The sequence below is a fragment of the Sprattus sprattus genome (genome assembly GCF_963457725.1).
Source record: "Sprattus sprattus genome assembly, chromosome: 19".
Classification (NCBI taxonomy): domain Eukaryota; kingdom Metazoa; phylum Chordata; class Actinopteri; order Clupeiformes; family Clupeidae; genus Sprattus; species Sprattus sprattus.
This window is the reverse complement of record NC_137917.1, coordinates 29,355,926-29,370,925: the sequence shown is the minus strand read 5'-3', so window position 1 is coordinate 29,370,925 and position 15,000 is coordinate 29,355,926. Positions and strand designations below refer to the sequence as shown.

Below are 15,000 nucleotides of genomic sequence, written 5' to 3'. Positions count from 1 at the left end.
CTTTTACTGATGTCATCTGTGGGCCCCTTGTGGTCAACAGGTGGGGGTCATGGGACCTTTGCCCTGGTGTATCTGTTGTTCCCGGAAATAGACATTAATGTCTTATATATTGTGTGAAACCCCTGCACCTCTGTCTTATCTCCAGAGGCCAAGCTATAACTTACGATATAGCATAGCTCACATTCCATTTGACCAGTTAGTGGGCAAAGGCCGTATCTGCCTGTGCCTGTTCTTTCCACACCCTGGCCACTGTGAGACAATTGTAAGTTGGATGGCACAATAAACCAAATAAACTATACTGAACTGAAATGATCTTACATTCCCTCCTTTGACCTCATTTATCAACACCACATCAAGCAAAGCACTAAGAAGCCAGGTTACATTTCGGGGTGTGTTCTTTTTTATGTTATACAATCTCTATCAAAACACCCTCTTAAGCCACTAGCACAGCGTAAGCAATGTACACTTGAAGTGCTACCCCGTCATCGGGATGTCTGCCCCCCCCCACAGATCATCCGTTCCACCATAGGCTCAGTGGAACTGCCGATGCTTTTCTCGAGAGGTCACCCTCGGGGCGCAACTTTTCCATGTCTAAACACCTACTCTTATGAAAAATAAAAAATCCACACATTTTGTAATTTTATACTACATTTTATACTTTAGACTACTGTTTAAATGAAACATACGCAATACATGCAGTTTTATACTCTACTTAATCATTTAGTATAGTTGTGAAATAAGAGAAACCTAAAAGATTTTATACTAAAATTGCAGTCTTACATTAAATGAACTAGTTTCTATAGAAAGAGAGAGGAAACACACACATACACACACACACACACATACACACACACACACACACACACACACACACATACACAAACAAAAACATCCTAATCTGAAATCCTAGCACAGAAAGCAATATGAGCGAGCACATTTAAGGAAAAAACCATTCCCCCTTTCTCATCTGACTACTCTATTCTGCCATTTTCCCTCCTGTGGTTTCTTTAATACTCGTCATCCATGGCATTGAAATAGTCGGCTTGCTCCGCCATCTTTGCCTCCCATTGTTCTCTCCTAGGCAGACATCTCTTCCACTCTCCATCCTGCAACAGACTCTCATCAAACACATCCTCCTCTCCTTGGTTAAACATTTCTCTCAACGCCATTTTGTGGTGACTCAGCATCTGAGCCACCTCAGCAGCATCTGGAATCATAGGGCTCGGTGCCATCTCATTCTCATCGAAAACAACAACATCATCATCATCATCATCATCATCATCATCATCATCATCACCATCAGGTCTGCAGATAAACTCATCTGTATGTAATAGCCATGCTATATCCTGCAACCTGGCAAATTATTTATTGTAAATCTCTGCCCACTTCCAGCACATCCAGCCGGCTCCACACAAACACACATACACATACACACACACACACACACACCACACACCACACACCACACACACACACACACACACACACACACACACACACACACACACACACATACACACATACACACATACACACACACACACACACACATACACACACACACACACACATACACACACACACACACATACACACACACATACACACACACACACACACACATACACACACACACACACATACACACACACACACACACACACACACACACACCACACACCACACAGCACATCCAGCCGGCTCCTGGGCCTAATCCATACTTACAATAAGGATCGCTCTCCTCTCCACCTCCTCCTCCACCAGCCCAGGATTGCCTACAGGACAATTTGACGTATAGGGACCTTCAGGTATTTTCCGTCCATAGTTATCCCACTCCGTGTTGCCCCCACTCTTCCTGGATTCACCCGTCTCCAATCGTCCATCTCCAGCCATTCTCCCTGTCGAGGAAAGCAGAAAAGGACCCTTCTCCTCTCCTATACTGTCTAGAGTTTCCATTTGTGTGGCCTGATATTCAGGCGGTGCTTCCAGAGAGTACCTAGGGGGAGCTCCGGTGTTCTCATCTTTTCCGTGGATTACTCTCTCTATGGTGCGGAGAGCCAGAGCTCTCATACGCGGGATGCAGCAGCATCCACAGGTGATCAGGATGGAGACTCCCACCGCTAGTCCTAGAAACACTTGGCCTAAGAATGGACCCCGTGTTCCAGATCGCTCGTTGCCTGACTGTTCTTTCAATTCATTAGAAAACGCTTTCAATCGGTTTAGAATCTTGGTCAGTTTTCCACCAGGTGCAGTATTAGTATCAGTAGGCAAAGACATAGGGTCGTAGACAGCTGGATGTACTTCCCCCATTAACAGTGCTACTATCCACGCTATGAAGACGTTAGTCAGATACATGTTCTTTAGTTTCAGCCAGTGCACAATGTGAGAAATGATGCCAGTTGTTATCTCCCTCTTTTTCAATCCTTACCGATCTGTCAGCCAGCGCCGTTACGTTGTAGGATCCTGTCCACTTTGGCTCTGAGCAGTGTGGTCGTCCCTTCACCTTAACGTAGACCTGGTCTCCTGTAGACACCGGGAGAGACTCTCGTTCACTCCTGTCCTCATCCTCCACGCTGGTTTCTGGGGTTAGGGTTAGGTCCGTGTCTCTCTCCCCTCATCTGGCCTGCAGCTCCGAGGGTGTGGGCTGTCTGTGTGTGTGCTAGCCTGTCTATGTGTGTGTGTGTGTGTGTGTGTGTGTGTGTGTGTGTGTGTGTGTGTGTGTGTGTGCCTGGGGGCTGTCTGTGTGTGGAGAGGGTGAAACATGTGTGTGCCTGGCCCCTCCTTTCTCTGTTTCAGCAGCGTGCGGGTGCCTCTGCACTGCCTCTTGCTCTTCCTCTTCCTCTTTCTAACGGACCCTGTTCTCACAGGGAGGTCTCATATCCTGGGGGACCACAATACTCAGCCTGTTCGATTCTGCCTGGTTCCCCCATATTATCTGTGAGGTCAATCAAGGGGCACCACACACACACACACACACACACCACCTCTTCAGAGGCCAAGCTATAACTTATAATGTAGCATAGCTCACATTCCATTTGACCAGTTTGTGGGCAAAGGCCGTATCTGCCTGTGCCTGTTCTCTCTACACCCTGGCCACTGTGAGACAATTGTTAGTTGGATGGCACAATAAACCAAATAAACTATACTGAACTGAAAGTATCTTACATCTACGAGCTACTCAAGTTCATACTAGCAAGGGAATGTAAGATAATTTTAGTTCAGTATAGGTTTATTAGGAAGAATAGGTACAATCTTTAAAATATCTTGTTCAGAAACCAAAGTCCTTAGGTGGAAAAGCAGGCCTGGAAAGGTCAGGTCACTGCAGCAGTAGCTTCTAGCTGCCCAGGACAGGAGAGAATGTGGCCTATGATAAAAGAGAGAATGTGGCCTATGATATATTGGAGGACTCGAGGGAGATAATGTGGTCAGCTATTCCCTGAGAGACAGAGGTGCAGAGGTTTCACACAATATATTTGGCATTAATGTCTTATTTCTGAGAACAACAGATAAACCATGTCATAGATCCCATGACCACCTGTTAACCACGAGGCATAACATCAGAAATGACATCAGTGAGGATGGACATCAGTGGAGGATGGACATCAGTGGAGGATCCTAGGTTCTCCTGGGAGTGGTTGACCATTGCTGTATATTTGTGCCCCAACTTATCAAGTGAGATACTTACCTTGTGTAAGATCAAATCGAAATGTATCAATATAGCAAGAGAAAAAGGGCAAGTAAGGTTCACATGGGAAAGTGTTCAGACTGAGAGTACAGCAGGCCATAACTCTGAACTTCAGTTTAAGAAAGTGTGACACATAGACAGGAAGGAACACTTGAAGACAGGAAGGAACACTTGAAGACAGGAAGGAACACTTGAAGACAGGAAGGAACACTTGAAGACAGGAAGGAACACTTGACATTTCAATGTGCAGACCAGCAGTTAAGGACACAGAAGTACTTATCAGGAAAAGTGCCATAACACCTTGTGATCTACAGAGGGGACCAGACTATGATATGAAACCATCGCATGATCATGGGGCGTGGCTTGTGGGCCCAGAGTGACAGCACTGGGCTGGGGCTTTTAATGTTTGAACATTGTCTGTATCTAATCAGAATCCGGGTTCTCCAGCCATTAGTGTAGTGCTGATGTAACGTTATTGACTGCACTGCATTGACGGCTGTATTGTGTCATCATTTACCAAGTAAACTTATCTTGCTACAAAAAAATCTTCGTACGGTGGACTCCTCTCTTAAACCAGCACGCAGGTATAGAAAATACCTAACAATCGTTACAACAAAACTTCGTACTGGCGTATTTTCCAAGTCCTAAACCAACACGCAGAGTGTGTGTGTGTGTGTGTGTGTGTGTGTGTGTGTGTGTGTATGCATGTACAAATATGACTAGAAGAAAAGCCTCCCTAGCGTTCAGCCAGCCCTGCATCAGGCAGCACCCAGCCTCTGGAGAATGGTAGTTCTACTCTTCAACAGTAGGGGGAGTTCTGACTCTTGCTGCTGTTCTGGTGTTGCCTAAACTTCCAACACAGCAGGAAAGAATAGCAACCGGTGAGGTCTCCAGCTGACAGTAACATACCTGTTACTGTTCCTAAATAAATGAGAACATGTCCAGTAGCGATGATATTTCATAAATAAATAACTAAATGAGAACATCATGTCAAGTAGTGATGATATTTCATAAATAAATAACTAAATGAGAACATCATGTCAAGTAGTGATGATATTTCATACATAAATAACTAAATGAGAACATGTCCAGTAGTGATGATATTTCATAAATAAATAACTAAATGAGAACATGTCCAGTAGTGATGATATTTCATAAATAAATAACTAAATGAGTACATGTCAGGTAGTGATGATATTTCATAAATAAATAACTAAATGAGAACATGTCCAGTAGTGATGATATTTCATAAATAAATAACTAAATGAGAACATGTCAAGTAGTGATGATATTTCTAGCTGGTGAAGGAAGTGTACTTGAACAACGCTGCTGCCGAACATACATGCAATCACGTGACATTGTTTACATTTTGTCAAGGATTATTCATCATCTTTATCTTAAGGTTCTGTGACAAGGCCATACATCACACACACACACACACACACACACACACACACACACCTCATCGCACCTTATCACCCATAAGGGGTACAGTATGTGTCTGCAATGGGGTGTTCCCGTTGACAACAACGGAGTGTTCCCGTTGACAACAGCGGAGTGTTCCCGTTGACAACAGCGGAGTGTTGCCGTTGACAACAGCTTATCCACTGTCACTTGGTAACTAAACAACATTTGACTGAGGACCTGATTTTGGTAACTATAGGTAGTCCTTTATTTCATGAACAGTACTTCATTTAAACAGTTAATATCCTTTATATCATGAACAGTACTTCACTTAAACCTTAATATCCTTTCTTTCATGAACAGTACTTCATTTAAACAGTTAATATCCTTCATTTCATTAACAGTTCTTCATTTAAACATTAATGTCCTTCAGTAAATTGCTCAATGATACAGCACAGAGGGCGCATGATGACACACACACACACACACACACACACACACACCCTCAACACTTGCTTCACGCCTCCCCCCACCCCTGCGGTCAGTAGGCCTAGTGCTTGTTTTGCTGGTGCAAATGAGTGACCTACGCGATGTTAACTGGTATAGAAACATTCAAACCATGCCCAGGGTCCGGCACCGGACTCAGGTGGTCTGTGCCGGTCCGTGGCGGTCTCTGACTAGATCAGTGTTTTGAAATACAACGAACACCAGCTCAAACTCGAACCAACAGGCCAGGGCTAACAACACCAGCATCCACCTGCGAACCAGGTAGGTTACTCCAGGACATGTCAGCATCATGGATCATGGTTATTTATAAACTAGGTAGGTAACAGGACATGGTTATTAATGGCCGTGTGAGCGGACGGTAAGTTATCAATTACACTAATACCAATAACCTGTTTAGCACTCACTCTCGTCACCAACACCAGAGGTATCCTTCATTTAACAATCATTGCACAACCTCAACCTCAATCAATAAATACGTTTCCTTCGAACTATTTAACACAAATTACTGGCAAACATTGAGACAAATAATGAAATAGTCCAGGGCGATCCGGCGTTTCAAACTTCAGCCTTTTTGCTAGTTTTAAATCGTTAGCTGCGGGGAGAACAGTAGACCTGATATCCAGTTCCGGCTGCATGTTATTCATAGCCCGCTGCCCTGAGACCGAAGAAGACCCTATCATAATCACATTCCCAAAAAACTTCACTTTTAACAGAGTGCAATGTAACTGTAAAATGCATAAACCCAGATCCCATTCGCAACAATTCATTGTCGTTATTTGGCCACAGCAGTGGTAGTGTCACAAAAGTTGTTATTTTCGGGTAAAGTTACCCGTATTTTCCGCTTCTCTTTAAAGCGACCGGAGCGAGACACTCGTAGGTTCCGGCGGGAGGTGTGCTCACTGAACGCAGACTCTTCCTGAGAGTCATCATATGTGTCGTCTAAGATCAAACTAGAACTGTTGTACTCCCGCGGGTCCGGTGGTGTGGAGCCGTTGGGCGCGTTCTCGGTGTTGGTCTCGCGGTCCAAGTCCTGCGCCGTGGGGTCTCTCTTCTTTTTCAACGTGAAAGATTTCCACCAAGGATATCTGGCCGCCATTGCGTTGGCTTTTGGTCTGTATAAACACGGAATGCCTGGATTTCAAACGTGTAGACACAATAAATGGCAAAGGTAGATAATGGGAGTTACTAAACAGTAAACAGTTTCATTCCGAGTTTTAGACATTTTTAGAGATCAGCTTAAAGAGCCACTCACCTGACTTCACCTGTTCGGTTGGGAGGGGTTCCTACCTAAAGACCCTTCCAGCAGACATGTGTAGTTCAACAACCACTCATGAAGACACACTTACTGCTTCTGAAGAAAGAGACACATCAACACGCCCAATGTGTTGGGTTCTGTGTCTGTGTGTTCCAAACAGGTATGAATGGCCGGTCCCAGAGAGATCAGGCCTACCTGTAGGCAAACCTGTTGCACCTCCCACAGTCTAGTCCCCATGGCGTGGACACACACACACACACACACACACACACACACACACACACACACACACACACACACACACACACAGAGGGTGCAGGGAACCGGTTTCAGGTTGTGATTTAACAAAGAATGTTACCACTCCTATTGCCATAGTAACTCACCCCAGCACCTGAGCTGAATGAGTAAGCCATGTTGGGACACCGACTCCACCTGTGTGCTGCTGTGTGTGTGTGTGTGTGTGTGTGTGTGTGTGTGTGTGTGTGAGTGTGTGTGTAGGTGTGTGTGTGTGTCTGTGTGTGTGTGTATGTGTGTGTGTGTGAGTGTGTGTGTGTGTGACTCCACCTGTCTGCCCACGCTTTCAGTAGAGCGAGGAAGTTACCTGCTGGAAACAGTGTTTGTGTGTGTGTGTGTGTGCGTGCGTGTGTTGTGTGTGTTTGTGAGACCTGGTTATAAAACATAAAACACTTAAAATACACCTTCATTCCCCCTTTGTTTGACCTTGAAACCATGTAAAAGCCCTTCATTTATATTAATGGGTTCCCTCATTTACAAATATGCTTGTTTAAATTAATCTTGCATTCAGCCACTCCTAAGGCTAGAATTAACATTCCATTCTGAAGCTTCCTCAGCCGATTTGTAAAGCTTAAAGCAGCACAACGGATCAATAGCTATTCGCTTAAACTAACGAAATCTCTTGAAATGTGCTGACTTTGACATTATGACAAACTAGTTACTCAACGACTGTCCTTACACAGTCAAACATCAAGCAAGTGCAATACAAGACAAAGCAAGATGGCAAACAAGCTACTTACTAGATCTGCAGAAAGTCAACAAGTCAGGGCGGCGGGCTGCGGCAGGTAAAACCACAGAACGCAGTTATATGCCTAAGGACCCTTGTATCGCAATGGCACAGAGGCGATTCTCCATATTAAAAGTCATTGTAGCGACCCAATTTTTTTTAAGCTGTTATTTTAAGGTTAAACTGCTTATCCTAACCCTAATCCTGAAGTATAATTGTTGCATAATGGGGCTTTAAAATGTTATGAAGATTACGGCCTACAAGTGGACAGTATGCAAAACACTCATAGTGCAACTAGGATTAATTGAAATCAGCAATTTTTGTAGAGAGAAATCTAAAAAGAAAACACAAATGCAACAGACAATGTGGAGAGATAACAATACCTAGGCCTGGGTCAAATGAGCGGTATGGGATTATGGATTAGTATTGGATGGTTACTAGTATGAAAACATTCATAGCAGCAGTAGGACTTCTGGTCCCTATCTAACCACTGAAGGTAGAAACGTTAAGACACCAACAGCAGCCGTTGGCACTGATAAAAAGCTTGCTAGCATGCTAACTCATGTTCTTGGTGATGTGTTGGCGGGGTCTTGGTTGCTGTGGTGATGTGTTGGCGAGCTCTTGGTTGCTGTGGTGATGTGTTGGCGAGCTCTTGGTTGCTGTGGTGATGTGTTGGCGGGGTCTTGGTTGCTGTGGTGATGTGTTGGCGAGCTCTTGGTTGCTGTGGTGATGTGTTGGCGGGGTCTTGGTTGCTGTGGTGATGTGTTGGCAGGGTCTTGGTTGCTGTGGTGATGTGTGAGCGGGGTCTTGGTTGCTGTGGTGATGTGTTGGCGAGCTCTTGGTTGCTGTGGTGATGTGTTGGCGGGGTCTTGGTTGCTGTGGTGATGTGTTGGCAGGGTCTTGGTTGCTGTGGTGATGTGTGAGCGGGGTCTTGGTTGCTGTGGTGATGTGTTGGCGAGCTCTTGGTTGCTGTGGTGATGTGTTGGCGGGGTCTTGGTTGCTGTGGTGATGTGTTGGCGGGGTCTTGGTTGCTGTGGGTAACGTTTTTACATTTCCTTGGGGTGGTCGGACTGGGCATAGCCTGGGCAGCTCTTTGGAATGACAGGGGGTTTTGTCTGACCCTGAAATGACCATATAGCATTAAAATGTACAGTGACATTTTTTTACATACTGTCTCTTCGATGTTACATGTCGGATTGTTAAAGGCACAGATTATTGAAATCAACATGGAGCCAATATAAATTGAGATTTTAATCATCAAAATATATTTATAAACAATGAATACAATTAAACAAAGGTTTTCACATTCTTAACACACATTTCACAAAATAAATACTGGATGATGATTTAAACGGATCATCTTCTGAGGGCTGCTGTATGGTCTCATGAAGCCAGATGTTCATAAACACATTACATCTGATATTATATACTCTAACATAACACACATGAACATACATCGGAGACAATACTAGTGAAATGTTGGCCTGATGTTGGTGGGAATGATAACAGTTTTAACAGCATTTCAGATTTCCAAATCAATCCAAACACCCCATGAACTCTAGTTTCAAAGGAGAACTGAGTCTTTGGCTAAAAGTACAGGTATATGGAAAATTAGGGGTGGATATTGAATGAAATTGATTGCAATTGTATTGATGTATTCAGCACCATTAATTGATTTCAAATTAATACCGTACAGTTCTAGAATTAACATTATCTTCCATTAGCTTGAGTTGATTACTACATTATTGCATCATCAAATGGAACCTTCAGTTAGCAAGATTCTAATCACATGTTTGTGATCTGAGCCCTTAAAGGGATAGTCCACAGTTTCAGCAGCTTAGCTCCAGTCTGTGAACTAGTGTTAAAGTTAAAGTCTGGCCTGGTGTGTGTGTGTGTGTGTGTGTGTGTGTGTGTGTGTGTGTGTGTGTGTGTGTGTGTGTGTGTGTGTGTCTGGCCTGGTGAGGCTAAATGCTGTGTAACCCAGAGGAGTTCAGGAGTGGAGGGGTTAATGATACATATTTGACAGCATTTCTGAGCTCAGCATCATAACATCTGTGATCGCAGAGTCGAGGGAGAAACATGCTCGCTGAAATTAAATTCTTATTTAGCAGTTGGATTTGATAAATAACATCATCACACCATTTATGTTTTCAAAATTTTCAAACTAATATTTTTCAACAATCGTATCTATAAAAGATCTTAAATTATCAAATAATACATCCATTCATCCAGCTTCTCTGGGGACTGCCCATAGATTAACGATGAGGTTCCTCAGCAGGTTGTCATGGCAACAGTAGAGGAAGACGATAGAACCTTCCCCATTCCACCTACCCGGCCTTTGGCAAGAAGTCACTCGTCCACTCATGCCCATAAGCAGATGTGGAATGTTATAAGTCACCTGATCTACCTGTGTCTGAGGCTATGGCTAAGGATGTTATAAGTCACCTGTGTGTGTGTGTGTGTGTGTGTGTGTGTGTGTCTTAGACTATGGCTAAGGATGTTATAAGTCACCTGTGTGTGTGTGTGTGTGTGTGTGTCTCAGACTATGGCTAAGGATGTTATAAGTCACCTGTGTCTGAGGCTATGGCTAAGGAAGGGAGTGTCCTCTGCACATTTGTAAACATTGGCACCAATTTGATTTGTCGTTTTTTTCTTTTTTTTTTCTTACTAACTTTGCCATTTTAGATGTAAATGACATTCTTGGCTATTTAAGTCTGGCAGATAAGCATTCTTGATCGACTATTAACCGAACACTGAATGCAGGTCACGTAAGTTACTCTTTCATGTCCTTCTTTGGAAAAGTGCTTTGCATTTACTTACTGTCCCCCACAGACTTACACACACACTAGGGTTGGGCGATGTCTCCTTATTTGACAGAAGACGATGTTTACATTGAAACATCGTGATGGACGATGATATCGTACACATGTCGTCGGGGGGGGGGGGGGGGGGGGGGGGGGTGTAGTGGTAAGGGTGGGTTGTACTGTTTATATCAACACCTTCGTGTCTATTCTATTTTGTAGCCATTGCGCTGAAGTTAATGCTTTCGCTAAAGTTGAACGTCATATTTCTGTTGACAATGAGCAAGTTTCCCGACGCAGGAGCAGGCTTAGTTATACATATAGATAAATATAATAGTGGACATTACACTAGGCAACATGGATCTCATTCATATCTCATCCAGTCGAAATCTTAACAGGATTGAACCATCTTTATTACAGCGTATCAACATAAGAACAGAACATAGCTAAATCTCCGCTTAGCATGCTAATTACTACTGATAGCACTCGCAGGTAGCCCAAAATTTGGTATTTAATTTAATACACAATCTATCACATTAGCAACTTCATGAAAACCCTTACTTTCATTAGGTATGCACATAATGCCTCACATACAGGTCGAACAAGAAGCATTGGAAATGTATAAGGCACAGTACGGTCAACTACTTGGCGACAAACTGAACTGTCACTATCCTAAGGGAGCTGCAGCCGGTACGCAGACGACGTTGCTAGGCAACATCACTATCAACAGAAAGTTTTCATACAGTTAACGTGCGGAAAGGCATTTTACGGCTGTTTTTTTTTTATGCGGAAAACTATTGGCCCTAAATAAGCCAATATTGGCATATTGTAGCAGTAGCCTATTTAATTTTCATGCCTGACTTTAATTCATATGGGGGGGGGGGTAGTGGCATCACGATGGTTACCATCCATCGTGATGGTGGGTCAAAAATGACGATGGACGATGATATCGTCCATCGGCACAACCCTAACACACACACACACACACACACACACACACACTGACACACACACACACACACACACACGCACACACACACACACACACGCACTCACACACACATACACACACACACACACACACACACACCATTGGGACAGAATGGCACCTTATACAGGTTGCTAAGTAGAGATGAAGGTGCTTTAAGATCACAGAGGATACTCCAACAGCATCCTTGAAAATTCTCTGAATGAAGGACACAGCCATTGGTAGATTCAAAGAACATCGGAACAGTCCTTTAGTGGTATTGCTGACCTAGCATCCTTGAAACAGTTGTTAAGGATCCTTCCTTGACCTTGAGAAACAGCCACCGTCCTCCTCAATGGACGTTCTGCAGTCACACTAACGCATTCCGCAGCTCCACCTGATCGCATGCTGCAGCTCCACCTGATCCATGCTGCAGCTCCACCTGATCGCATGCTGCAGCTCCACCTGATCGCATGCTGCAGCTCCACCTGATCGCATGCTGCAGCTCCACCTGATCTACCTGTGGCCCCTCTGCTTCAGACGTCGCCCTCATCCGCAGCTCCAGCTCTGCGTCCGCACGTCCAGCTCACACAGAGTGTCCCCATGTCCAGCTCACACAGAGTGTCCCCATGTCCAGCTCACACAGAGTGTCTTCATGTCCAGCTCACACAGAGTGTCCCTATGAGTGTCCCCATGTCCAGCTCACAGAGTGTCTCCATGTCCAACTCACACAGAGTGTCCCCATGTCCAGCTCACACAGAGTGTCCCCATGTCCAGCTCACACAGAGTGTCTTCATGTCCAACTCACACAGAGTGTCTCCATGTCCAACTCACACAGAGTGTCCCCATGTCCAGCTCACAGAGTGTCCCCATGTCCAGGTTCTTGTGTTCAATGAAAAAGGACAATCTGATGTCCATTGAAATGAGGAAGTAATTAGGTCCAGTTCAAACAGAAAACTGTAGTGTTGAGTTAAAGCATGTTCATGTTCAGTTGAAAGAGAGCATCCTCGTGTTCAGCTGAAAGATCCTCGCGTTCAGTTCTGGATCTCCTGGTGGCGGGTTACAAGTTGACGTCCTGGAGTCCAGATAAAACAGGACAGAACAGGACGTCCTCCTGTGTGTGTAGTTAGAACAGAACGTCCTCCTCGTGTGGAATTAGAACAGAACGTCCTCCTGTGGAATTAGAACAGAACGTCCTCCTGTGTGTAGAGTTAGAACAGAACGTCCTCCTGTGTGTAGAGTTAGAACAGGACGTCCTCGCGTGTGTAGAGTTAGAACAGGACGTCCTCGTGTGGAGTTAGAACAGAACGTCCTCGTGTGGAGTTAGAACAGAACGTCCTCCTGCTCGATCAGAAGCTGTATGATGACCTTCTGGTAGCGCATGTCGTTGAGTGACGCCAGGGTGCTCTGGTCGGGGGGGTGCATCAGCGTGGGTCCAAACACGATGCCCAGGTTCTCAGCGTTCATCAGGTTGTCCTTCTCATACATGGTCACCCTGGTAGAACGAGATCACAGTGGAGATCGGATACGAGCCATGATAGTACAGTATATAGTGAAATATGTCAGGGTAGTATATAAGTGTAAACCGATATATGTCAGGGTAATATATAAGTATATACTGATATATGCCAGGGTATGGAACCACATCCATTCATATCTGTGTGAAGCCCTCCACCATCATAGCTACTCCCTGCTAACATGCCTCTGTGACATCATAGCTACTCTCTGCTAACATTCCTCTGTGACATCATAGCTACTCTCTGCTAACATTTCTGTGACATCATAGCTACTCCCTGCTTACATTCCTTTGTGACATCATAGCTACTCCACGCTAACATTTCTGTGACATCATAGCTACTCCCTGCTAACATTCCTCTGTGACATCATAGCTACTCCCTGCTAACATTCCTCTGTGACATCATAGCTACTCCCGGCTAACATTCCTCTGTGACATCATAGCTACTCCCTGCTTACATTCCTCTGTGACATCATAGCTACTCCCTGCTTACATTCCTCTGTGACATCATAGCTACTCCCTGCTAACATTCCTCTGTGACATCAAAGCTCCTCCCTGCTAACTTTCCTCTGTGACATCATAGCTACTCCCTGATAACATTGCTCTGTGACATCATAGCTACTCCCTGATAATATTCCTCTGTGACATCATAGCTCCTCCCTGCTTACATTCCTCTGTGACATCATAGCTACTCCGCATCATAGCATTCCTCTGGGATGTCAGGGCTTGTATGTCTTAGATTCAGAGCTTTGGGGAATGTGGGTACAGGAGAGCCGCTAAGGTGTGTGTGTGTGAGTGTGTGTGAGTGTGTGTGTGTTGAGCTGGCCAGGTGTACAGGTGTGTATGTTTAAAGGTGCAGTGACTGACCTCTTGAGGTGCATCATCAGGTGTGTGTGTGTTTAGAGGTGCAGTGACTGACTTCTTGAGGTGCATCATCAGGTGTGTGTGTGTTTAGAGGTGCAGTGACTGACCTCTTGAGGTGCATCATCAGGTGTGTGTGTGTTTAGAGGTGCAGTGACTGACCTCTTGAGGTGCATCATCAGGTGTGTGTGTGTGTTTAGAGGTGCAGTGACTGACCTCTTGAGGTGCATCATCAGGTGTGTGTGTGTTTAGAGGTGCAGTGACTGACCTCTTGAGGTGCATCATCAGGTGTGTGTGTGTTTAGAGGTGCAGTGACTGACCTCTTGAGGTGCATCATCAGGTGTGTGTGTGTTTAGAGGTGCAGTGACTGACCTCTTGAGGTGCATCATCAGGTGTGTGTGTGTTTAGAGGTGCAGTGCCTGACCTCTTGAGGTGCATCATCAGGTATCGGAGCGTCTCGTAGTGAGCAGGAGGGAGCTGCAGCAGGGACTCATGGATGGCCTCTAACCGTGCCTCAGAGTCAGGAACCTCTACACACACACACACACGCACGCACACACACACACACACACACACACACACGCACACACACACACACACACGCACACACACACACACATGCACGCCCAAACACACACACATCCCAAAACACAAATACTTTACTACCTCTACACATACAAACAGCATTCCATAATACTAACACTATTCCGCACGTACACACACAATCCCATAATACTGAAGGGTCGTGTAGTACTAGTTCATGTCAAAGGTCATAGTTCAGAGGTGAGGTGTGTGTGTGTGTGTGTGTGTGTGTGTGTGTGTGTGTGTGTGTGTGTGTGTGTGAAGGACTCACTGGCGGCCTGGATGAAGGTGTTGTAGAGGTCGTAGGTGAGTGTGTGTGTGTGTGTGTGTGTGTGTGTGTGTGTGTGTGTGTGTGTGTGTGTGAAGGACTCACTGGCGGCCTGGATGAAGGTGTTGTAGAC

The 15,000-nt window shown here is 45.0% G+C and overlaps 1 protein-coding gene and 1 pseudogene across 4 annotated transcripts in view; one reads left to right on the top strand and one right to left on the bottom strand.

Annotated features, from left to right (window-relative positions):
- The window catches only part of LOC308380762 (E3 ubiquitin-protein ligase TRIM35-like), a 392,149-nt pseudogene that overhangs the window by 75,771 nt on the left and 301,378 nt on the right, over nucleotides 1-15,000 (top strand). The gene's annotated exons all lie outside the window — the stretch shown is intronic.
- Nucleotides 11,669-15,000, bottom strand: part of chn2 (chimerin 2) — a 41,061-nt gene continuing 37,729 nt past the window's right edge. For 2 of the 3 annotated variants that reach the window (XM_080857873.1, XM_080857874.1), the window contains 2 exons: nucleotides 14,442-14,547; nucleotides 11,669-13,135 (listed from right to left, as the gene is read on the bottom strand). In XM_080857873.1, the coding sequence (XP_080713999.1) occupies nucleotides 12,964-13,135; nucleotides 14,442-14,547 (278 nt within the window). In that variant the 3' untranslated portion in view covers nucleotides 11,669-12,963. Of the gene's footprint in view, nucleotides 13,136-14,441; nucleotides 14,548-15,000 lie in introns of those variants that run through there. The other variant, XM_080857875.1, reaches the window with a different exon arrangement.